General features: G+C 37.6%; 1 protein-coding gene across 5 annotated transcripts in view; it reads left to right on the top strand.

Moving 5' to 3' along the window:
* Positions 1–24,117, top strand: part of NCAPG2 (non-SMC condensin II complex subunit G2) — a 47,655-nt gene extending 23,538 nt beyond the window's left edge. For all 5 annotated transcript variants that reach the window (XM_017728916.1, XM_017728917.1, XM_017728915.1 and 2 more), the window contains 17 exons: positions 765–944; positions 1,954–2,106; positions 3,744–3,966; positions 5,201–5,328; positions 5,797–5,970; positions 8,249–8,319; positions 8,581–8,734; positions 8,906–9,079; positions 9,574–9,684; positions 9,794–9,937; positions 10,685–10,784; positions 11,067–11,251; positions 12,007–12,150; positions 13,987–14,090; positions 17,097–17,194; positions 17,419–17,521; positions 21,356–24,117. In XM_017728916.1, coding sequence (XP_017584405.1) covers positions 765–944; positions 1,954–2,106; positions 3,744–3,966; positions 5,201–5,328; positions 5,797–5,970; positions 8,249–8,319; positions 8,581–8,734; positions 8,906–9,079; positions 9,574–9,684; positions 9,794–9,937; positions 10,685–10,784; positions 11,067–11,251; positions 12,007–12,150; positions 13,987–14,090; positions 17,097–17,194; positions 17,419–17,521; positions 21,356–21,407 — 2,298 coding nt within the window. In that variant the 3' untranslated portion in view covers positions 21,408–24,117. The remainder of the gene's footprint in view (positions 1–764; positions 945–1,953; positions 2,107–3,743; positions 3,967–5,200; positions 5,329–5,796; positions 5,971–8,248; positions 8,320–8,580; positions 8,735–8,905; positions 9,080–9,573; positions 9,685–9,793; positions 9,938–10,684; positions 10,785–11,066; positions 11,252–12,006; positions 12,151–13,986; positions 14,091–17,096; positions 17,195–17,418; positions 17,522–21,355) is intronic.
* Positions 24,118–24,329: the final 212 nt, after the last annotated feature.

Genomic DNA, 24,329 nt, shown 5'->3' with positions numbered 1-24,329 from the left:
GGGAAATAGAGTTCTGTGGTGCAGAAAATACAAAAATAAACTAATATTTTAAATTTCTGTAGTATGTTTTCTGCAGATGCTATCTACCACTTTAAACTCTCAAAAGAAAATATTTTGGTTTGTAACTCATTAATCTGTGAATGAGAGATGCCTTTGAAAGATTGAACACATGAATAATGGATCTTGATCCTTATTTAACCTTGGACTGGGGGAGAGAGCTTCATAGTTACTATGGAAGCATTCAATGAAAGTTCAGTACTGTGTTACTAAATGCTTCTGAAATTAAGTATAATGGAGATAACCTAAAAATCTCCGTACCAGTCTAGATGGGTGAGAATGGACATAGTGTTTTCATTAAGAAAATCTTTGGGGATTCTTGAGTAAACATCAGATAATTGAATGAATTTCAGAGTTTATTTGTCATTTCCTAGGAGCAGTGATCAGTGTAGACTCATATAAGTAAAAGTCTAAATATTCTTAATTAAGTCACAAATGCAAGACTTGATTTATTTAAAAAAAAAATTCAAAAGCCCAATTTAAAAAGTTGGTCAATAGTTATCTTAATTTTGCTTCTGATTTAAATTTCCTTGGTTTCTTTATCATAAAATGCCTTGAGGGACTATTAATATTACAGTTCTTTTATTGTATGACAATTTTCATAATTACTAAAAGGAATGCATTTTGTTTATGATAGGCTCATGTCAAACAGCAGTAGAGCTACAATAATCCATATGCTCACAGTATTCTTCTTCTGTTTGTTTTAGAGTCTCTTAGAAGATCCTCATCCAGTTGTCCGCTCTACAGGGATACTTGGAGTTACTCAGATAACATCCAAATACTGGGAGATGATTCCTCCGACAATTCTTGCTGATCTTTTAAAAAAGATAACTGGAGAGCTGGCATGTGATATAACATCTGCTGATGTTCGATGCTGTGTTTTTAAAGTAAATGTTTTTCTAAATTTAAAATCATGATTGTCATTTTTATATTTTATTTGATGTACAGGTTTCTAGTATAGGCCACTTTAAATCAAGGACATTACTTGTTCTACTAAACGTCTTAGGCAGTAGAATTCCTAATACATGAAAGTCTTGCACATTTCATAAAAGCCATGTTTGAAATACAAAAATGCCTTTTAAAATAGTAACTGATTTGCTTTCTGACTCAACCATTTTGAATTTCCAGTTGTACACACACAGTTTGGACCCGATAATTTAGTTTTTTTAGCTATTAGAAATGATGGTTAGGCTTGAAAATATAAATAGACAGGTTCCAGGATGTTCCTATGTCACTGGCTTTAACACACCCCAAGACATGCACAATTAGGATTTTGTACTCCACTTTGTGTGTCTGAGGTTTGGATGGATGTAATTCCACAGTTTGTCTGGGGATGCCTCCTCCTCTGCATTGCTCAATATGTTAGAATTAGTTCATCTACATCTTTCTGGCATGTGAGAAATAACTGATAGCTCGGACAGAAAAATGAACTCCCTAAGCAGCATTTTCACTTGAAGATTTTGTGTCTGTGTCAGTTCAACCTTAAATTGAAGCTGTCGTCCTGTTAATCTTCACTTGCTCCACTACTGCTTCATGGGGGAGCTATACTGGATAAGCAGAAAGTGCTAATTTAAAAACAAATTGGTAACAAATAGATGTGTTTTTAATTTGAAATCAGTGTATTTTAGAGAGCTGATACTATACAGTGTGCCCTCAGGTAGAGGGCAAGACCATGGTCTCCGTGTAGATCTGATTCAGCTGAAGTGAGTTCACTGAGCACAATTCACTGTAAATTTGAAATAATCAAAGCAGTTTTTACTGAAGTATTACAAGAAAAATAAGCATTCACAGTATCTGTCCCTGCTTTATTTAACCTGAGAAATGTCGTGGTCCTCTTCAACAATTTTTAGCTAACTATTTTTCAGCTCTTTCTGTATTTGGTTTTGGTTTTTTTAGTGCCTACCAATAATTTTGGAGAACAAGCTAAGTCACCCACTGCTGGAACATCTCCTGCCTGCAACCAAACACAGTCTTCATGACAATTCCGAGAAAGTGCGGGTGGCTTTTGTGGATATGCTACTGAAAGTGAAGGCTACCAAGGCTGCTAAGGTAGGACAAGTGATGCTTGATAAGTAGCAAGGAAACAAAATCAAGGCATTTATTTAAAAAAAAAAAAAAGTACATTTTGAGACTGCTGTGGTGTTCCTAAAAGGAAAGAAATACCTGCTTTGCTGTAGTGATACTCTTAGATTTGTGGTATCTTGAGTACTCTGTGGGCCCTTGTTCTCTCTGTGGATGTGTGGGGCAGAGCAGTGGTACAACCACACTTCCCTTGGCTGCCCAGCTCAGGGCAGGACTCTTCTAAATGCTTAACACCTTTCCCCAGTAGCTTTTTTGCTTTGATTCTCCTGTTTTTGTAATGTCTGTATTTTGTGGGCACATCCCTCGGGATTTTGGTGTCTTTTTATAGTAATTTTGAATGCATTTTATGTTCTGCTGTGGAGTCTTATTTAGGGTGATACTTTCCAGCCACAAGCATTACATTATAGCACCTTTGAGCTCTTATTCCACTCTCTACTGTTAATAGTTTCTTAATTTCAATTTTATATTTTAATTTAGCTGTGTTTTTGTCCTTGCTAAGCCCAATAAAGACATAAAACTATTAGAAAGCATCCAAAGGAAAGCTGTGAAGAAGATGAAGGGTCTAGGGGGGAAGCCATACAAGGAGTGGCTGAGGTCACTTGGTTTGTGAATTATTCTGAATTCACTGCCATTAAAGACAGAGAAGAAAGATAATTCTCAGTGTCAGGAATTTTTGGTGGGAAGGAAGGATCAGGTTTACATAAAGAAAAAAAAATCGTAGTAAGTGTTAGATGTTTTTCAGTAACTTCCTATTGATTTAAAAACTGTAATATGTATCTCTGCTAAGTCCTGGGATCACTTCAAACTTACTCTTTATGGCAGTTCTAATAGGGGCGTCCATAGTTTGAATTTGCAGGGTAATGAACTGCTGCAAATATTGCTACTCAAGAGTCAAATAGGTTTCTTGGCATTGAAAAATACTTTCTTTTTGATTTTTTGTTTTAATTTGAAATTGTCCAGCATAATTAATTCAGAATCTTCTCAGAGAAATTACAAATGTAGTGTTACTGCTGGCATAACATCTGTGTAGTCTTTCTGAATTTCATAGCCTTTGACTTCTGTGTTACAAATAAACTAGAGCTCGGCTAAGAATGGGATGCATTCAGTATTTAGTAATGTAGGGCTTGGGATGGTTTTGGAAAGGGTGTTGATCTATACAGGTTTTTAAGGTGTATACAATACTTGAAAGTAGTTTGGTCCTACTTTGTCCTGTAAGGAGAATATGAAACATGGCACATAATGAAAAATAATTGTATTTTATTGTGATATCCTTGTAGAGTTCTTCCCTGTATCTATGGAATTGCATTAGTATTGCATACATATTGAACTGAAATTGCTTGAACCACAATTTTGCCAGTGAGTCAGAGATATGAGGAAATTTAGAAAACCAGAAACATCAGAACAGCAAAATAACATTATTGCAGCAGAATGTGACCTCCAGTACATGTTGGTGTTCAGTAAATATAAAAAATGCTCATGTTTTTCTGGTAAATGCTCCTTATACTTGTTTAGACCATTGACATGGAAATCACTTGATGAAGGTGATGGTTTTTTCCTCTATTTTTTTAAAACTCCTTTTAATATCTTTTTCTCACTTTAAAAAGTTCTGGAATATCTGTCCCATGGAGCATCTTCTGTCTCGCCTTGAAGCCGATTCTCGGCCTGTGTCGCGGCGCATCGTGAACCTCCTGATGAACTCCTTCTTCCCCATTAACCAGCCCGAGGATGTGTGGTGTGAGCGCTGTGTCGCTCTGATCCAGATGAATCCAGCAGCAGCCAGGAAGTTCTATCAATACGCTTATGAATTTACTGCCCCCACCAATATAGGTAAAGTGCAAAACCTTGTGAGTTTGTGGAATTACTGATACCACACCATGTAAATTATTTTCTTTCTTTTTCCTGTAACAGTGGTACATTTTTGCTAGATTTTTTGGTCTTAGTATAATACTAGTTCGTAGTTTCTGAAATTCAGGACACCAGCAATAAGCACTGCTGGCAAAGTCATCATCTTCTTCAACAATGAGGAGATCAAAGCTTTTCATTTCTGCTCTTAGATGCTGTACTGTACACTCCAGCCAGTGGTGGTACCTGGTCCCTCTGTTCCCCTTTCTCCCCACACATACCTTAAAACTATCTCAGTTGATACCTATTTCTTATGTAGAAATAGGGTAGCAAAATACCCTGGTGCCTTAAGTGATTTGAGAACTTCATGTGAAAGATTCTACAGAAACTGAAAAAATGTTTACATCGGATAATCTGGTTATGTGGGATTTATGGATCAATATTTTCAAGTTGCTCAGAGAAAATCTAAAAAGTCCTCCTTCAGAAAGTTTCAGTGAAGAGGGCATGTACTGCCCAGAATGTCACTGCTTTTTGGAAAAGTGCTATTGAACCAAGTAAAATCAGGAAAATTTTTTTTCAGAGGAGTTCTGATAAAACCCAAGTAATCAGCATGGAGTGACTTGGTTGAAATGCCCAAACCGTTGCCTCCCAGCTGATCACCTTGATAAGGTAGTTATGAAATCACAGTTATGGAATCACCTTGTACTTCCACCAGAGTGGGCATAACCCTTTCACCTTTTCTAGAGCTGAGCTCCTTGTTCAGGAGTGCAATGGTTGGGCTATGACATCTTTTCCAAAGAATGGAAATTGACATAGAAGGGAATGGGAGTTGACATAGGAGGGAATGTGTTCTTGAATGTGGTTCATTAAGTTAACAGTTCAGCCAGATTAAATGTAGGAGTTCTAGGAGCTTACTCTGATTCTGATTTGATAAGGTGGTGGTTTTTTTGGGGTTTTTTTTAGTATACTGTTTTAACAATAAAAGTACAGAACCTGATGTAATGTTGCCATTTCTTCTTCAGACTTGAGGATATAAAATATGTTCATGTTTTTTCCATTTCCTTTACAAGAAATTTTTCTCCTTTCTTTCCTAGCTCTTTCTGGTTCTGTTGCCTACTTTTTCATACTGGCTTTCCAGCATTATAATTAGAAGCATTTATTAGCATAATTCTTAGCAAATAGTAAATGTCTAATTTATTTCTCTTCTGTTTAAATGTAGCTAAATTGATGCTCACTATTCGGCGCTGCTTGAATGCCTGCATCCAGAAAGCAAGGAAGGAGAGTCTTCATGATAGTGGGAATGATGATGATGATGATGAAGATGGAAGTGAAAAGGAGAACAAAAGTGTAAGAAAGTCCACTTTATGCTAAATTCTGGTAACTTCTTTTCAGTGGTGCTTGAGACATAGGCAGTGAATGATATGACAGAAGTCTAAAGGAAAGCCCTTGGGCATCTGTGGTACTGCAAGGGGGGGAACTGCCATTATTGGGTTTTCATGTCTTGTGATAGCAGAAATTTGGTCAAGTAGCTAGAATAAGATAGAAGGAATATGAAGCATATTTTAAATTAATACTTGCCTAATTCCAGTACTGATTATAAAGTGGTTTGGTTTTGCAGTTAAATTATTTTTTAAATTACCATTGTAAGATATGTGAAGTTAGAGAGAGCAAGACTGAATTGTGGAGTTCATGGTCTACAGCAACCACAATGCCTTTGTAAAGTGACTAGAAGGATTTTCAGTGTTTTTTTAAGCCTTATTTTAACTTAAATTTCTATTTGAAAAGGGTAATATCATCTAAGTGTTTGTATTTCAGGTGTTGGATAATGTGCTGTCAGTAAATGATGTGGCCAGCATGGCAAGTTTGTTGGAGATCACTGTAATACTCTGGAGAAGTATCTACAGAGCACTAGATCACAATGAAGATGCCAAAGATTATGCTATCAGGAAGTTTGCTTCTGTACTTCCTGAATATTTTAAAGTATTTCAGGTAAAGAAAGCCTAGATTTTCCTGTATTTTCTTCAGATGCTTTCATGTTTTATGTCTTTTATCTATTTTTATGGCATTAAGTATTCTTTTTCATTGTTGCTATAAACCACAAACAACAGCAAGTTTCTTGGAATCCCACAAATGGATAGAAACTATTCTCCAGCTGCAGTGTCTGACAAATGAACCATTATCTAAATAGTCAGCTCAGAAATACTGATGCAATAAATTGCTCTCCTTGTAAGGTTTTTCTAGGGTTTTATTCTTTTGAATGTTTTGGAACTTTGGGAAAACAGTAAATGCAAATGTGCTGTTGTAGAATAAATACTCAGTGTCCATTAGAGTCCATATGTTTTTCTACCCACTGTCGCCCAGACTCTTCCACCAGCACCACTTCTTACGATTCAGCTACAACCAAAGCAGCTGAGGCTCCTTTTTCACTGAATATGAGGTGGCAGAGTGCACTTGCAGCCCAGAAAGCCAAATGTGTCCTGCTGACCTGCTGGAGTGAGTCCAAAGGATGGCCACCAAGCTGATTAGAGGGATGGAGCACCTCTCCTAAAGGGGAAGGCTAAAAGAATTGGGATTGTTCAGCCCAGAAAGAGAAGGCTTTGGGGTTACCTAATTGCAGCCTTCCAGTCCCTGAAGGGAGCCTGCAAGAAAGACAGAGAGGGACTTTTTACAAGAGCACGTGGTGACAGGACAAGGGGGAATGGATTAAAACTAAAATAAAGTATATTTAGATTAAATATTAGGAAGAAATTCTTTATTGTGAGGGTGGTGAGACACTGGCACAGGTTGTCCAGAGAAGCTGTGGATGCCCCATCCCTGGCAGTGTTCAACACCAGGTTAGATGGGGCTTGGAACAACCTGGTCTAGTGCAAGGTGTCCCTGTCCTTGGCAGGGTGATTGGAATAAGATCATCTCTAAGGTCCCTTCCAACCCAAACCATTCTGTGATTCTGAGGTTTCTGCTAATTTGAATCTACTCTCCAATGATCTGATGATGCTCTTACTTATTGCTTTGGTTTGATACAAGCAATTAATTAAGTTAATTAAAATCAGTCATTTTCAAATTGTCAGTCTCTTTGCTGTAATTGTTTTAGTGTTATTCTTGAGGAGGATGCCATCATCAGAGTGGCCAATAGTGGCTGCTGCACCCAGAGTGCATTTGGAAGGATTATCTGCTGGATGTCTTTTTCTTAGTTGATGGCTTTTATGCTGAAGCACCGTGAATTATGGTGGCTGTTCCACTGCAACTTTGCTTTAGATAATCAGGGAGTGAAAAGCAGTTCATTGCTCTGTAATATTCTGCAGCACAGATACACCAAATGGTCTCTACCCTGAAAGCATTTGGAAGTTGTCAAAGGCATTCCAAATCTATTTTGGTAGAGGATGTAGCATCCCTTCTGAAAGGGTCTGGTGAACAGACAAGATCCAGCTTTAGCAAGCAACCTCTTTGACTTTGATATTCTTATAGCGAGTAAGCAGCTTGGATTTAAAAGGAACTGTCATCAGAGGCTTAGTTCCTAAAAGGCTACAAACATACAGAAGCAGCCTGTCTCTTTCCTAAAAAAGCTACAAATACATTTTAAATGTTCCTTTAAAAATATGAGCTTTAAAAAAGGTTTTAGATCTTGGAATTGCTAAGTAGGTGATAATTTCATTTCGCTATTTTCATGAAGCTTGGACATAGAAATAAATGATATTTGAAGAGTTCTTAACATAGGTTGGTTTCTATATAACCTGAGTGAGATTGTTGTGGCCTAGACCATGTATTATGACATATTGTCATGAATAATAGTCCATTAAAGATTACCATTGTTACATAAGAACCCTTTTCTTTAGAGTCCTTTAATAAGTTTGTGATGTGAATGAATATTCATTTAAGGCACTGGTTACTTGAGAGGAATTTGATGGTGTCGTGGTTGTGCAATTAAACATTAGTCACTACTGGGAAAAAAAGTAAGGTAGAGCTGTTATTTCTTTTGCAATGATTATTAACCTAATGGAGTCATAACTATTCATGGTAGTTATTCTGGCAGTTTGTCAGAAAGCTGAAGGATACAATAATCAATAATTGACCTCCAAGAATGGGAATCAGACATTTCAGGTTGCAAGCCACATATTGTTTTGAGCTCCTTTCAGTTCCATTTGTAGTGAAAAAGGCAAATCCTTAATCTGAGAAAATTTAATCATACTTCTTCAGTACTACTCTTTGGTTTTGCTTGCATGTGTGTGCCTGTACATTTATGTCATAGAATGTAATTCTTTTATCCTAGGATGAGCGGTGCATGACTCCATTGGTTATTCTGGCATCCTTTATGCCCCCTGCTGCTATTCCTACGTTCAGGTACTGTTTTGAAATCCAAACTGTGAATGACAAGAAATTTCTTGTTGGCTATATTTGTTAATTTTTGACAACTTGATGTATTAAATGCCCATTTGGATAAATTAAGCCAATACTGTGTTAAGTTAGTAAAATTTGTGATGTTCACGTCTGTCTAAGCCATTGGTAAATCCTTTGTTTGTATTGTACTAATTGTTTTTCTTTGGATTTTTCTGCACTTATCGATGTAAAGTTAATACATCTTGTTGTCTATTTTCTTTTAAGTTGTGGTGTGATTTCCAAACTCAGAAATATCGACAGTGGAGCTGACAAAAGCAAATATTCTACCCTGATCGACTGCCTGTGTCGCTGGGGTCAAGTGGGGCACGTTATGGAATTAGCCTGTGATTGGCTGTCTGACACACTCACCCCAACAAAGGTGTGTATATGCATACAACAGGGAATTAAGGAATTGCCAGACTGCATTAAGGCATCATGCTTTTTTTTAATAGAATAAGACTTTTTAATGCTATATTATTCTGCTTTGAAATTGGTTCTAAAGTCAGATACTAACAGAGTTGTACTGGTTTTTTGCTTCCTTCTTATTTAGAATACTAAAACATGTGAACGTCGAGTACGCATCCACGTAACACATGAATCAAAACCAGACTTAGCAGTTGATTACATTGAGTATTTATTGACTCATCCTGTCAATCGTGGTTGCCTCCTTTCTGTTCCTAAAAAGAAACTGAAGAAGCTTTTGAAAATCCTCGGTGCTGCAAAGGTAGTTTTCTCCATACCATAAACAGTGCTTATGAAATAAGTGCATAACCATATATTGATTGAGTCAAACTAAAGGCCTGCAAGAACAAATAAATGAAGTTCATGATCCCGTCCCCCTTTGTAGAAAGGTTTTCCTTTTGATTTGTACTTCAAACAAATACTCTGAACTAGAAGTATAGTAGTTCAGAATTGTTTATAGATGGCAGATTTTAACCAACTTCTCCGTTTCAGGTGTCTCAAAATTTTTGTGATCTAGTGGTGAGTGTTTTTAAGGGACCTGACTTTCAGAATATACAAATAAGGAATAGTCTGAAAATCAGTTATGGCATTGCAAAATGGAAGTAATTGAAGTACGCTTGTTGCTTTTTTGGGGTTGGTGCTTTGCTGTTTTTATGGGTTTGGGGGTTTTTTTTAACCTTTTGCTCAAAGCTGTTGAGGAAAGAAACCTTTGAAAGGATTTTCTGAAAAATATAAATGTACACCTTGATATTTCAGAGGGTTCTTGGATCAGTTCTGAAAGGAGCAGATTCTGGTGGCTGGAATCAAGCAACTAGCCTAAGAGCTTTCAGCCTCTTTTGCAGGTTGAGTATTCATCTTCAGCACAAGGTATGGTTATAGCTTTCCAAAATAAGCTGGAGTTCCAGTTGACAGTATAAGGAAATTCCAAAACAACTGGAAAGGCATTTGGTAAACTTCCCTTTGTTTTTTTTTTCAGTTTTCTGAAGAAGGAGAAGATTACCTTTCACTTCTGAACGAGACAGGTGCTTGGATAGAAAGTCAAGTTGTACCTTTTATACTAGCAAGTGATCAAGAGGATGGTATATCAATACACAGTAATGTTTCTGAATTAATTATCCAGGTTAGAGGATTCTTATAAATCAAGCTGCTTTCAATGTGAAAAGCTGTATGTAGCAATGTGTATGCAAACAAACTGCAATGGCATTTGTCATCACTTAACAGTGTCCCTTACCCCTGATCTTGATTTGCCCTTCAAAGAAATCATTTGACAATATAATGTGGATGGAGTTTTAGCTAGTTTTGAATTGTTTTCTGTTGCATTCCTCTGACATACCATTTAACTCAAGGTGGATTTTAGCACTGAGCTTTCACCGGATTTTGGTGAAAGGGAAGATTTGGCTAACTGTAGTCATTGTCAGGGTCCTTGAACAACTCAGCTGACATATACACAGACTGATTCAAAGTTCTCTGCAAGTCTAGACTTCTGTTTAGTATGTAACATCTGTGTGTCTCTGTAGGGAAAAGCTCTTTTTATTTGATGATTTTAATTTTGCTATTCAGGGCAGGTAGAGATGTCATATATTGCCTCAATAGATGTTAAGTATCAATGCCTTTGATCTGAGCCTGAGTAAAAAAGAGAGGATTTAGTGCCTTTTGAGAAACCATTTACTGTCAGAAGGGGCAATGGAAGCATTTGGAGGACTGGTTGGAATTTGTGCTCTTCAGCAGGTGTGAACTGAGTAACTCCAGTTAGATACACCAGCTCTCAGGGCACCTTGGCTAAGAGTTCATGGGTTTATTAAGTTTTACTGAATGGTTACTTTACTTTTACTGAATGGTTTCATATAATTTTGCACCTCTCTTCTAGGCCTACCTGACAGTATGTAAAGATGTCATAATGGTGGGCTTGGGAAATCTCACATTTCAAGCACACCTTTTAGAAATGGCTCTTCTGATTATGCAAACAGGTACCATATTTTGTACTAATAGCAACATCTGCATTTATACTTAACTGACTTTTCTTGTATTAGCAGTCTTAATCCCTGACTTTCAGGGATTGGAAGGAACACTGGATTCATACTTAAAATATTAATTGAACTGTGTGAAAATTGCAGCTAAGGGTGCTCAGAAACTAAATGTCTTGTCTACACTTGTAAACTATCACTATTTGTTGTATCTAAGTTTCATTCTAAGCTTGTACCTGATGAATATTACAGCTTTTATATTATGGTATTTATCTCTTTCTCTAGACAGAGGTGGCTTTTGTGCTCCAGTGTTACTGTGTGTTCTAAAAGAAATTATTGAAGCTTCTTTAACTCAGAATACTGAGACAGATGAAGTGACAAATCTTTTCCACAGTCTACTGAACGTCTTTCAGAAAATTTTAGAATGTGTGGCACGTAGACTCAAGAAACAACAGGAAGAAGGGATTCAGGTATCATATTACAGTTTAAATTGCTACCTAATGTGTAGATGAATCCATAATTTTTATGCAAATGTGTTTTTTGAGGTTGTTACCGACTGTTTAAGGAGACACGTGATTAAATTTTCAGTTAAATTTTCTAAGTTTTCTTGTTACCAATTTTTTTTGTCCATTTTGGTCTCGTCATGACAGAAGAACCAGTAAATTGCAGAACATTCTGTTGCCAATGATCCTGGACTGTGCTAGTACTTCTAGGTTGTTAATCTTACCTGCAATTAGATGAACTTTCTCAATCCAGAGCAAAGGATTTGTTTATATATATAATGATCTTGGAGGGGGAAAAGTTTTCTTTATTATTTATTTCTTTTAGCCTGAATGATATGAACTTCAAAATATGTATGATGTTCTAAAATTCTTGAAAATCTCACGTCTTCACAGAAAAGTTGACTGACTTGTTTTTTTTCAAGCAGATCCTAGATAGTAGTGAAATGGGTAGATCACTATGGGAAATTTGATGATCCACTTTTCAGGACTTCTGAAGAACATTGTTCTTTTTTGTAACAACCATTGCTTTGTTAGTTTCTCTCAAATTTGTGAGTAGACTTCCCAAACGTTGCTGATTCCCCCTCTGATCCCAAGTGACTAGAATACCTCAAAGGCTTTCAAGGTGTGGTCTGCGTTTCTTCACAGAGAGGTTTGCTGATGTATTTCAGTTATTATACTCAAGCAATCTGAAAAAAAAGATGTGCTTTTCTTTTTGGTTTTAGTTGATTCACTCTATTCAGATGTCTCTTGGAGAATTCATCCATGCACTGCAGTGCTGGCATTCCTCGTTCCCAACAGTTCACCAGGGTGTACTCTCCATTCTCTTGGCTGCAATAGTAGCAGAGATAAATTGTGTGCTACAGAAGGTAAAGTTAATCCTGATTTTCTTGTTTCTATTTAACACTTTCTGCTTTTTAAATGTTATGTTGGAACGACAGAGCTTTATTCAGAAAATTGATCTTTGTACTGCAGATGAGGATTTTGTGTGTGTTGTCATGGAACAAGCAGGAAATTTTATTTGCTGTAATTTCGTATTAGAGTTCATCTCTCAGATTTCCGACTAGAGCTGTGTAGGAACAGACTTGTTCTGATACCTATTTCAGTATCTGCCTCTGACAGGAGAACTTAGCAGTTAGGCAGTGTTGGAGATTAGCAACATGATTCCGGGATATTTCCTCTATGTGTTTTTATACTGGGTCTGGCTGGGAAGGAGTCAGCTTTCCTCCCCACAGTCCCTGTGCTGCTGTGGTTGGCATTTGTGACCAAAGCACTGTTGAGGACACACCAGTTTGTTTTGGCTGCTGCTGAGCAGAGCTTGGAGAATGTCAAGGTTTCCCTCTTCCCTTCACCCTCACTCAAAAAAAATAAGGCTGTGGGTAGGCAAGAGGCTGAGAAGGGGACACAGCCGAGGCTGTGGACACAAACTGGTCAAAGGCTTACTCCACACCTACAATGTCCTGTTCAGCAATTAGAGCTCAGGGAAAGGAGGAGGGCAGGGGCTTCTGAACCTACCTCACTTCATCTCACCCAGCATTAGGGAGCTTAGGAAGTGAACCACTGATGTGTGACAGATTCCCATTCCCTATTCTTGGAATGGCCCCATAAGGTTCTGTTTCAAAGCAGGCTAATGCCCTGCTTGGCACTGATCACTTGTGCATTCTCTGCTTCGATACAGAGACATTTCATGTGCTGCATCTTTTTTTAGTTCCCTTGCTTTTTGTGCAGAGGATTTCCAAATATCTGAGTTGCTTTGGAAAGCAAAGAAAGAATCTCTAATACTGAAAAGAATGTGTAGACAGAGGTTATTTCATGTTCTGAAAGTCCAAGTAACCATGACTGTCCTTGAAGGAGAAGGGCCACATTCCCCACCCCATTTTTCTAATGCAGGTAGTGTTAGGATCAAATACGATTGGTAAGATTGGAAGCTTTGAGAACTAACAAGGAAGAGCAGAGGCTCTTCAGCAGAGGCTGTACTTTTGCTGTGGGCTTTGGATGTGTCAGAAACAGAGCAAGAAACAGTTGCCAGAAAGTACCACAGAGTGACTTTCAAGGTTCTGTTACAGGAGGCACTGGAACAGTACCAGATGTTTACCTGCAGACATTAATGTGTCAGCTGAGAGGCTGTGGGGTGACAGGTGCTCTTTACAGATGATGCAGAGGAAACATTTATGGGCTTGAATATACTGGAGATTCACAGATTGAGTGTTCATTCCAGTCATTCATCTGAGCTGGGGTTTTCCCTGCCTCCAGGTTATTGTAAATCAAAATTCAGTTCAAACTAAGTATTTTTCATGCAATTCAGTACTTTGTACCAAAAAAAGCAGGTATTCAGAAAATCACTGTCACTGAAGTTGTATTTAGAAATCACAGATGCATGCTTCAACTTGAAGCCACAGAGGGGACTCATTTGTGTTTGATACGCTGTGCCTTTATAAAGAGTGACCACCGGTGTAGTTAAATGAAACTTCTGGTGAGAACAACTGCAGAGAATATTTGCCTTGGTACAAATACTGTTCATTTGGTTTAATTTCAGTCTTTCTGATTTAAATTAGTTTATTTGGACACAACACAGTTGGGTTAAAGCTATTCAAAGAATACTTGTGAATGTTCTAATTATTTAAGGATAGGTTCTGGTTAGTGTAATTACTGAAATACAGTATTCTTTCTTGAGCTATAACAGTTGTTGATTTATTCTTTTTTAGGCTTCCAGTGAAAAAGACTTGACTATACCAAAGACTATTTCAGACCTTCCCCCTCTTTCAAGCAGTTTAATGGCTGTAATTATGAAGTCAGTTAATGTTGTCAGGTAAATGTTTGTATATTTATTTGTCCAAGGTTGTTGCTAATATAGAACAGCTTATATGTTGCCAATAAAATTTTAATTTCTAAATTCAAATATATTTTGAAGAACTAGTTGCTTTCTAAATTTTATCTGGACTATTTCATAATCCCTTCTTCTTGACATATTGCCTTGTAGGTATTGATTGCTGGCGTTGAGTCCATTTTTTTAAGCAAGAGTGCTTCTTATTTACAAGACTGTTAATCATGATGAGTTTTTTAATCATACTTCTTGTCTTGCTTCTTTCATAAGATACTTATAAAGCTGAGTCCCCTCAATACAGAGATATTAAGATGAGATAAAGTATCTGCCAGAAATAGAATTAATCCTTTAGTTGAACATTTACAACGAGGTGACATCTACCTATGGCTGTATTAAAGTCACAACATTCAAAATAGAAAGCATCTGAGTGCTAAAAGCCTCCAAAAGTGAGCTTATGTTATTTAAGACTTAAACTGGGGAGGGAGAGGGTTATTTGCTATATTCATTGGGGGCCCTGAACATCATCTAAAATTCTCACAACTGAATTTCATTTTGCTTAGTTTGTTCATATTCAATTTTTCTTTGCATGACTGTACACACTAGACTTGTTTTAAATGATAAAGGGTCTTAGGAGTCCTATCATTCTCCGACTTACCACAACTAATTCCTCTTCTTAACTTCCTCATCTGACAGGCACTGAATAGCCCTGTCTCTACTGTCATGAGGTGTTTTTTTCTTCTCAATCCTCTAATTCTAATTGAACTTGAAAAACAAAAGACTCCAGGGAGTCCAGCAACAGTCCAACTAATCCAAATCTTGTTCTTCCATGAGGCAGCAGCTCTCTGTCAAGGTGTTCTCTTTTAGTGAAACAATTATTTTACAAATCTCTTTTCAAAAGAGATGCAAAAAAATCCATTAATTCTTCTGAAACTTTTTCTTGTAGTGATCAAGGTGAATCTTGTCCATTCTTGGTGGAGAAAACTGCAAGTTTGGGCCAAATTGTTTCTGAGTACTTGGGAAAAAAATGTATCTATCTTCTCTTATTGATCTTCTTGGGACAAAGATCCAGGAGATAATTTCCATCTGGTTCTACTGGTGCCTCAGAATTGAGACTACTTTTAAGGCTCTTTTATAAATCTGTATTGATAGGCCATAATCAGAGTCCAGTAGTAAATCATTCAGTATTTCAGAAATCTTTATGTCAACATGAAAGCCTTTGACATTACGAAATCTGATGTGAACTTCTGCTCTGTGAGCTCACAGTTGTCTTGATCTGAGTTCTGCAGCATCTGTTTTATTTTCAGTACTAACCAGTCAGTCTCTAGCACTGAATTTCAATCCCCATAGCAGTGATAATACTGGGAGGCTTGGCACTATCTGTCCAATTGTGTGAGTATCCTTTACTTTAGTAGGGAACTATCTGTGTAGGAACCAATTACTTACCTCTAAACCTTATATGTATTTTTAAATAGCTTATTGTTCTGTTCTATTTTATCTTTGCCTGCAGGCTCATGTGACTCTTTTTCAGAGGGAGGTGGGGAAAGGCAGCTGCAGTGAGTCTTGTTACAGGTTAATGAAATTCCAGTGTTCCCTCATGGAGGTTAAGAGTGTGCTTAGTGACCCAAACAATGATAACAATGAAGTCAGGACTCCGATCCCAGTACTGTCTGTTAGCAATTTAAGAGCAATGTGAAATGGAATCAGTGTTTGGTCACATTAGTCTGCAATGATACAATGAAACTGATGCAATACATGAGCAACTTCATAATGCTTATTTCTAGAGCTAAAGATTTTTCATCTTTCTCAGCTCTTAGAAGCAATATTTGAATTTCTGCAAAGCGTTTTTACTGAACTAGTTCTCAACTGCATGTTCCATTTTGATATCTTAGCACAATAAAAGCCTGAAGAACAATTGAGGTCAGAATTGGCTATGCATGATGTTCAGTTTTCATAACAGATAATAATATTGCTAAAGGTATTTTGATATATATTAGGGAAAGTTACTGTAACATTGCTGCTCTCAGTTTCCCCTTTAGTTCTTCACAGAGCATTTAGCTCTGTGCTCTGAGGAGTATGAGGATTATGGATCTCTTTCATCTCCTGTTTTATCCCTCTTGCTTTTTTATTTGTCTCTGATTTTGAGAATTTCTCCTGAGTTAAATTGGTTTTTTTACCACAAACACTAATGACCAGTTACTTTTTCCATTCCATAAGTATTGACTTCTTCCCTGCTACAGTTTAGTTTGGTTGCTGGGCCCCATCTGTGACTCTCTTGTTTCATTTTTCTTAACTTGATATATATCCCAAAACACCACTAGAGTTTGCTGGTAGTACTTTCTTGCTAGAAGTGACAAAATCTCTTAAGATACTTATTGAGTTAGTATTTTACAAGGAGTTGCTGTCATGGTTCCGTTATTCTGTCCATAGTTTCAATAACTAAAATGTTGTTTGGAAGTGTTCCAGGGCATGTTTAGTTAAAAATGATCTTCACTGGGTTGTAATTGTAAAACCATCTATTTTAATATTTATGAGGAACACATTTAAGGTCAAAATGTTAATTAAGCATGAGTAGGTACTAGCAAACCAATGTAGTCATAGAACATATTTTTTCAAACTTCGGTAGAAATTCAAGTTAGAAATTTCAGTACAAATTCTGTGAGTTAAATTCCAGTAGAACCAGTAGTTTTTTCATGGATTGACTTTCTAAAATACTACCACAAGCTCTTCATTCACTTAACAGCAACTTTTTCTGTTTGCAGACTTCTTTATTTACTTCCCAAGCAATTTACCATTCTGCTAACTCTGATATTCTCAGTTCCAGAGGCAGCACAGAGTCTTCAGTTACCCAATCACCACTGCTTTGTCCTGCATGATCTTTGAAGCTGTGGTGGCAGGGTAACATAATTACAGACATGTTCTGTTTGGTTCTGTTTGGTTCTATTTTGAAGGAAATATGGTTTATAGCAGTTTTTTGCTTTATTTTTTCCTTAGGTCAATTTTAAATGAATTAATGGAGTGCATTCTCTCTGAAGAAATTGAAGGGATTTTTAGTCTAACAGCTACTGTCTGCATTGTGATTATAATTAAAGGTCAGTCAAAACATTTTTGTCCTTTTTCCTTCCTTCTTTTCATGTACTGCATTGAAATACACTGTAGTTAATCCAGGACAGTGAAAATCCAATTTAATATCTAATCTTCCATTAAGCAATCTTTTATGTTTAAAGTTATTCTATTAAAATATGGAAGGGTGGGGTTGGTTTTTTGATAAATTATTGGTTTTGTCCAACATTTCAACTCACCTTATTTCAAATAGGTAAGCACAAAACTTTAATTCTAAAGGATATTGCACCTGCCATTCAAAGGAAACTGATAACATGCAAGGATGCTGGCACAGGAGAATCCAGCAGCACTGAAAGGTGAGTGTGCTGTGGGAAATGAACACTAAGCTCTCCTATCCCCTCTCTGCAATAATTGGCTCTGTTTTCTACTTACATAATACTTTTAGAGCATTCTGAGTGATTGATTGCAAGGTTTAAAATACTGGGGAAGAAAAGGGGGAGGTATTGAGCCCAGCACAGTATTAAATTTCCTGCCCTTATATCTGCTGTGATTGCAATCTTTACATATTTAGCTTGGGGTTTTTTTCATTTAATTTGAGTGTGTTATCACTTGATCCTGCATATTGCAGGATTCACTTCTGAAATCCAGGTCTGTTTGCAGCAGGGGTAGAACAAAGCAAATGGTCCAGTTACTATTGTTAGTAGATTTTTCTCCCACACTTTGGCATTGGGCATATTAATCCAAAACTATGCAGACAGTAAAAAATTAACTGAATATAACGACTTTGAGACCTTTCCACAGGTGATTTTATTTTGCTCTTTTCGTTGGGGGGGATTTCAATTGTTGTATCTAGTGTGTCTTTTGTGATAAGTTCTTTAAAAGTGATTGGCTGCATTGTATTTGCCATCATTTATCTCAGGCCTGCCTAAGATAGAGAATCATGATGAATGCTTTAGCCTTAAGTGTGTCAAGCTTGCTTAAGTCTTAAAATTTGTGAACATCTGATTTCTGCCTAGTTACTGAACTGCCCATGGAATCAGAAAGTGTGCAAAGGAGACATTATAAGCACAAATACAGAATGTGAAGAAAGCAGACTATGGTTATGGACATGAATCCAAAATTACTGAGAAAATTCGTAATGCACCCTAGTGGCCTGAACATGCAGAGGCCCTTGCAGTCTTTCATTCTTGAAACTGATGATCCTTACTATTCAGTCAAACAATGAATGTAGAGTAGACAGACTTTAAAATAAAAAAAACCCCAAAACCAAAGATTCCCAAACAAGCCAAAAAGCCCAGCTTCATTTACTCAATAGTTTCTTGCATGGCTCTCCCATCCTGAGAACACTTCCCCAGTGTGCCCTTCTGGTGGATCCCTGGCCTGAGGCACATGGTTCTCTGGCATTTTAGTGACTTGACAGAGATGTTTGGTGGCTGAGCTGTGACTCTATCCAGAGGATGGTGGCCTGGGGTCCCTTCCACTACCTGAAAGAGGTCTACAGGAAAGTGGGAGAGTTGCTTGGCTGTCAATAAATTCTCCTTTAGTCAGGACTTAGCTTAGAAACAAAATCAAACACAAATAAACAAAAGCCCATTCTTTTTCCCATGAAATCATTTAACATTGGGTTGCCAAGTGTCCTACTAGAATATTTTTAACAACAATAATAATTATCTGGAAAAGGAAGAGTGGCAGGGTATTGTGTTTCAGTTTGCACTTCTTTTAATCAAGACAGTAGCAAATGCTGTGAAATTAAAGTGAATCTTAACATGATTAAATAAATAGGCACATTAAAGTGAATAATTGCTGCCACTTGAGAGCACTACTGACTATAAATTTCAGTGAGAACACAGATAATTGCTTTATGAATCTATATGATCGTCTCTGCCCAGTGAACTGGGACAAATCAACTGACATGTTGGGGCAGATGAAGAGTATAAGATGCTACACAGTGTTTTAATTTCGTGATATATGAGTGGCTGCCTTTGTACAATACCAACCCAGGAGACAGCTGCAGACAAAATTCAAGGGTTAGTAATATGAATATGATAATGGAAAGATCTTTTATATGAATCAGAATTGTAGTATGATAACAAAGTTCAGAAGCTATCACACAGCTTTGCAGAATTTGGGGGGGATTTGTATTTGTACAGTTATGTTGGGGATTTTTTCTCTCCCGAAGGGTAAAATAATTGATACTGGAAGGAGGTTTGGAGGAAGTTCTGCAGTGATTACATTTTGCATGATAAATTAAAAGTGTTTGCAGTTTCACAGCTAAGAGAGAATGTCAGACTAGGCTGGGCCTCTGGTGGCTTGTGATATGCCATTTGTAGTGCTCTGCTGCTTGTGTGCTAATGTACAGCTAAAATGTGATTATACATGGTCTGAAATGTGCCCTGTTGTTTGTAAACTATTTTATCATCCTACTCCACTTACCAAACACCAAATTTTAGTTATGGTATGCTGCAAGCTAGATCTCTGGTCATTAATTTGAAGACGGTCCTCTAACACACAGTGCTGTGCTGCTGCTTGCTAAAATACATTACTGGGTTTTAACTCATGCTTAATAATATTATTTTTTGCTTCTGAATGCATTATCTCCTAATAACTCCTTGAGGGATTATTTTATTTAATACCCAGGTATACCAGGAAATGGTGACATTCTTTAATTTCCCAAGAGACTTGGCATTCTGTGCCAGCATCTTAACTTCAGACTTAGGTGTAATCTATTACAAATTAGCAGTGAAAGAAAAAGTAAAAGTAAAAAAGCTGTCTGATGTGGTAATTAAAGTGCTGCCCTTATGCAAGGAATTGTTGCACTAATTCAGAAGCAAAACTTTTCACTGCAGTTTACTCTTCCCTCTTCAGCTGGGTTAGTGGTGTCAGATGGTCCTATGGGTCTGTATTTTAAAAATGCTGTTCAGTGCATTTAAAAATTCTGGACAACGTCCTGTATATTGAGAGAATTTCCTCAAGAGTAATGGCACACACATTAGTTCAGTTTATAAAATGCAAATATTTATGCCTAACAAAAAAATGCAGATAAAGCTGTCAGTGCAGTCATTTGGAGGCTACAGAAAAATGTCTCATGTTCTGTAAAATCTAATGTGCTATAGGATAATAACTTTTACTTAATACTGTGTACTTACTTTAATTAGCATTCTGATATATGAAAATTAGAATTCAAATTTAGCTAATGGATGTGCTGAAAGATATTTCTTTAGTACTGTCATTTACCTAGGTCCCAAATTCTTAATTGCACTCTCATTGCATCTGTAAATAATGGCTCTTGAATTGTTTTGGTATATAACTGTGTGTATGATTTCTCTGTCACCCATCTTTAAGCTCCCTAGAAAGGTACTTGGTAAAACTGATTTCAGCTTGTCTCTTTGGAGGAGCACAGTTGTCCCAATTGATGGCTCGTTGCCCAATGTGCCAGTGGTCCCACATTACAAATCTATCATTAGCCTTAAACTAATAAAATGAATAAAACTAAAATAAAATTTATACAAAGCAGCATTATGCCTAAACCCACAGAACTTAACTAATTATCCTAATTCTGTAGTACCTTACACCACCACCTTACTTTGATACTGGAGTTTCCTCCTGGCTTAAAGGCTGTAGCACTGTAGAGAGGAGCATGCCATTAGAGATTAGAGTCAGAACGAGACTAGGAGGAGTGTGATGGCAGCTGGAGGAGGCAGCTGCTAATAACGATAAGATAGAAAGCTCAGGCTTGGAAAAAAGTTGCCACAGGTGAGAAGAAAAATTATAAAGACTGAGGGAGAAATGAAGAAAGTAAAAGAATGAAAAGTGGTCTTAGAATGAATTATCCATAAAGGATTTCACTGTGTTTGAACAAAAGAGTAACTATGCTGTGCAGAAAACGAGTGAGTTCTTTAACTAGATGATGAAATATTAGAAAATGTGCTTCAATTGACATAGTAATTTAAACTAGCTTTTGCTGTTGGTTATTCTAGAGACAGAGGTGATCAGCAGAAAAATGGAAAAGTTGAAAGAAAAAGGATCCAGCTATTTCAAAAGTAATTTGTAAAGGCATTTTTAATAAACTAATATGGACTAACTGGTCAAAGCAATCATGTGGTAGCTGTACTCTGAGAATCAAATAGTTGAGGGTTGATTTGGCATTTAGCATTTCTAATTCTGTTATGCGTTGTTTTATGTCATTTCAGATTCCTGTATGAATCATCTCTGAAGATTTTGGATGAGTTTTTGAATCCTTGACCACACAGAAGCTTTTGTTGTGAAAATTGAAGGAAGATGTCTTGCTTTTTAAATAACTTATCAACTTATCTTTTAAACTTTGGAATTGTTTAAGATTGCTTTCTGTTACTCTGTACATTTAAAGCAAGGGAAATGTATAAAAGTGTGTATAGAAATTATGCAATAGTAAAGATTTTGTAACAGGTGCAAAGGGGTTATTCTGTATAAAAATGTCTTCTTGGGGGGAGTGTAAAAGCAGTATTTTTGTATCTTTGTTTTTGTAAAACAAATAATTTTATCATAGATAATCTGAGGTCTCGTGTAACTTCAGTCTTTGGGAGGACCTAGAGCATATTCCCAGGGGTTATGGAAATTAATATTGTTTTGAGACACGTGAGGAACAAAATGGTGATTGGGAACAGCCATCATGGCTTTACCATGGGCAAACTCTGCCTAACCAGCCTGATTCCCCTCCCTTTTGTAGAAGAAGAGAGAGCAGAGTGTCCTGTTTCCTGTCCTTGGCAAAGACTTTTACACAGTCTTACACAGTATCCTTACAGCCAGACTGGAGAGGGATGGGATGGATGGGTAGACTTGGAAGGTGAGAGGGAAACTGGCTGGACCATCAGACTGGAAGAATAATCTGCTATAGGGTGAGGTTGCCAGCTGTGGCTGTGGCACTGCTGAGGGCAGGCCCTGTGGCCAGGGCTGTTTGGTGACAGGGTGAGCAGCAGCCTCAGACTGATGGCAGATGACACCACCTGGGAGCCACAGCTGACACCGAGGGGCATCTCCTGATGTTCAGCAAAGAGCTGCTCCCGATGGACAAATCCTGCACCCACACAGGCACCTGCACGAGGGCGGCTTCTTGCTGCCTGCAGGAGGATAAAGGAAAGACTTTCCCCAGAGATGCACTTGGAGGAGAATATGAGGCTACAGAAACAACTTGAGCAAGAGAATTTCTTGTTGGACATGAAAACCATTATGAGAGTGAATTGGAAGTGGAAATGGAACTGGAACAGGTTGCTCAGAAAGGCTGTGGAGTACTCATCCTTGGAGATGAGCAGAACTTGGCTGACAAAGAGGGCTCTGACCATCCGTCATGTCACAGCTTTGGAGTTAGCCCTGCTGAGGACTGGACCAGATTCTCCCCTGACCTTCCTCATAATTTGAATATTCAGGTGATTCAGTACCCAGTACACTGGGGGGAAATGCCTTAAACATATTTATATATTTATATGAATATATTTATATATTACTCAACATAGACTCAAGTAATATATAAATTGGTTTATATTTAGCTATTTTAAAAATTTTTAGCTATTTTGGTAAGTTAATACTAATGATGCAGATAATGCAGGCATCTAAACCACTTATTTAATTTTCTTCGTGCAACCAGATGCTCTCCTAGGAGTAATAGAATGCTGATTGCACAATGTTATTTTGCCTTAATGGAGATACCTGTAGCTTACCTATCTGAGCTCATGGTGTGGTTCAAGCCCAGCCAGCAGCCAGGCTGCTCCCTCACTGCCTCCACCCCTCTGATATGGGGGAAGGACTGGAAGAGTAAAAGTCAAAAAGAATCAGTTTAATAATTAAGAAAAAATAATAGTACTTTTTCAAATTGTAAGGAAAAGAGGAAAAAAGAGGGAAATAAAACCACCCAGCCAGTCCCTGAGTAGTGCCCTCCCCACAACCTTCCAGTTTATTGCTGAGCATGGTGCCATACGGTGTGAGACATCCCTTTAGTCTCTTGGGTTCTCCTGTCCCAACTCTGTCCCCTCCCCACTGCTGATGCACTCCCAGCTTCCTCAGGGGTGGGGTGAGAAGCAGAGAGGCCTTGATGCTGTGTAAGCCCTCCTCAGCAATAGCTAAAACATCCCTGTGTTATCAGCACTGTCTCCAGCACAAATCCAAAATACAGCCCCATACCAGCTGCTGTGAAGGAATTTATCTCAGCCAGAACCACAGCTTCTGATGCTTTAGTTTTTGTTTTGGTTTAGGAGATTGTCTTGGGGTGGAACAGAGATTTAATAGGAATCTCCAGAAAACAATTCAGCCACAGACCGAAGTTGCATCCTCCAGCTTAGACCTGGACCTGGATATGTAGCACTTGGTTATCTACAATTAAGTGAAGTGATTCTCAGGGTGGGCCTATGCAAATGGCTATTGAGTCTCCAGTATCACTGAGTGGGCACTGGCACTGAAGTGAACCAATTTGGCCAATTTAAGACAGACTCTTCATTCTTGATTGAGATTTGTGCAAAGCTGTACCTCCCATCTGTCTAAACAAGCATCTACTCTGCTGGTTTTCTTTCCGTGGTAAGAGACTGTAAGGTTTTTTTCAAGTTACCTGCTCTGTCAGTGCAAACATCAGACCCGTACTTGATGTTGGTATGTAAAACTTCCCAACTGGGTTAAAGCTGCTTAACTGGAATGTTGACATTTAAGAGCAATGAACAACTGGCAAGCTTTGCAACAGGATAGTCTGTGTGCATGGATTCATGAGTTCCAGATTTACCTCATCCACAACAGTGGCCTCACTAAAAGAACTAATGCTGCCCCAGCAGGTAGCTGTAGATCTGCCAACTGTTTATCTATCAACATCTTTATAAAAACTGTGTTCTTTGGCCTTCGTTCTTCTACATCTGTTAACAGGCAGGTGTTCCGGTAATGACCTTTTAAATCTTCTGATTATACAAATTACTCAATGAATATGTAAATAAGTTTCTTTTTTCTGCTTCTCAGTCTCTCAGTATTTGCTCATATCATTAGATTAGAAAAGAATCCAAATTTACTGCCTTTTTTCCTCAGTGTATAATTTTGCTTTTTTCAGTTTTCATGGAATTCACGTACAGATGAAATATCCCTGCACTTTAAAGAAATAAAGGTCATTTCATCAACATCAGAAATATGTGGATTTCCTTTGAAGAACTCAGAGGT

Source organism: Corvus brachyrhynchos, unplaced genomic scaffold, assembly GCF_000691975.1.
Source record: "Corvus brachyrhynchos isolate BGI_N302 unplaced genomic scaffold, ASM69197v1 scaffold52, whole genome shotgun sequence".
NCBI lineage: Eukaryota > Metazoa > Chordata > Aves > Passeriformes > Corvidae > Corvus > Corvus brachyrhynchos.
This window is presented reverse-complemented; position numbering and strand designations above follow the sequence as displayed.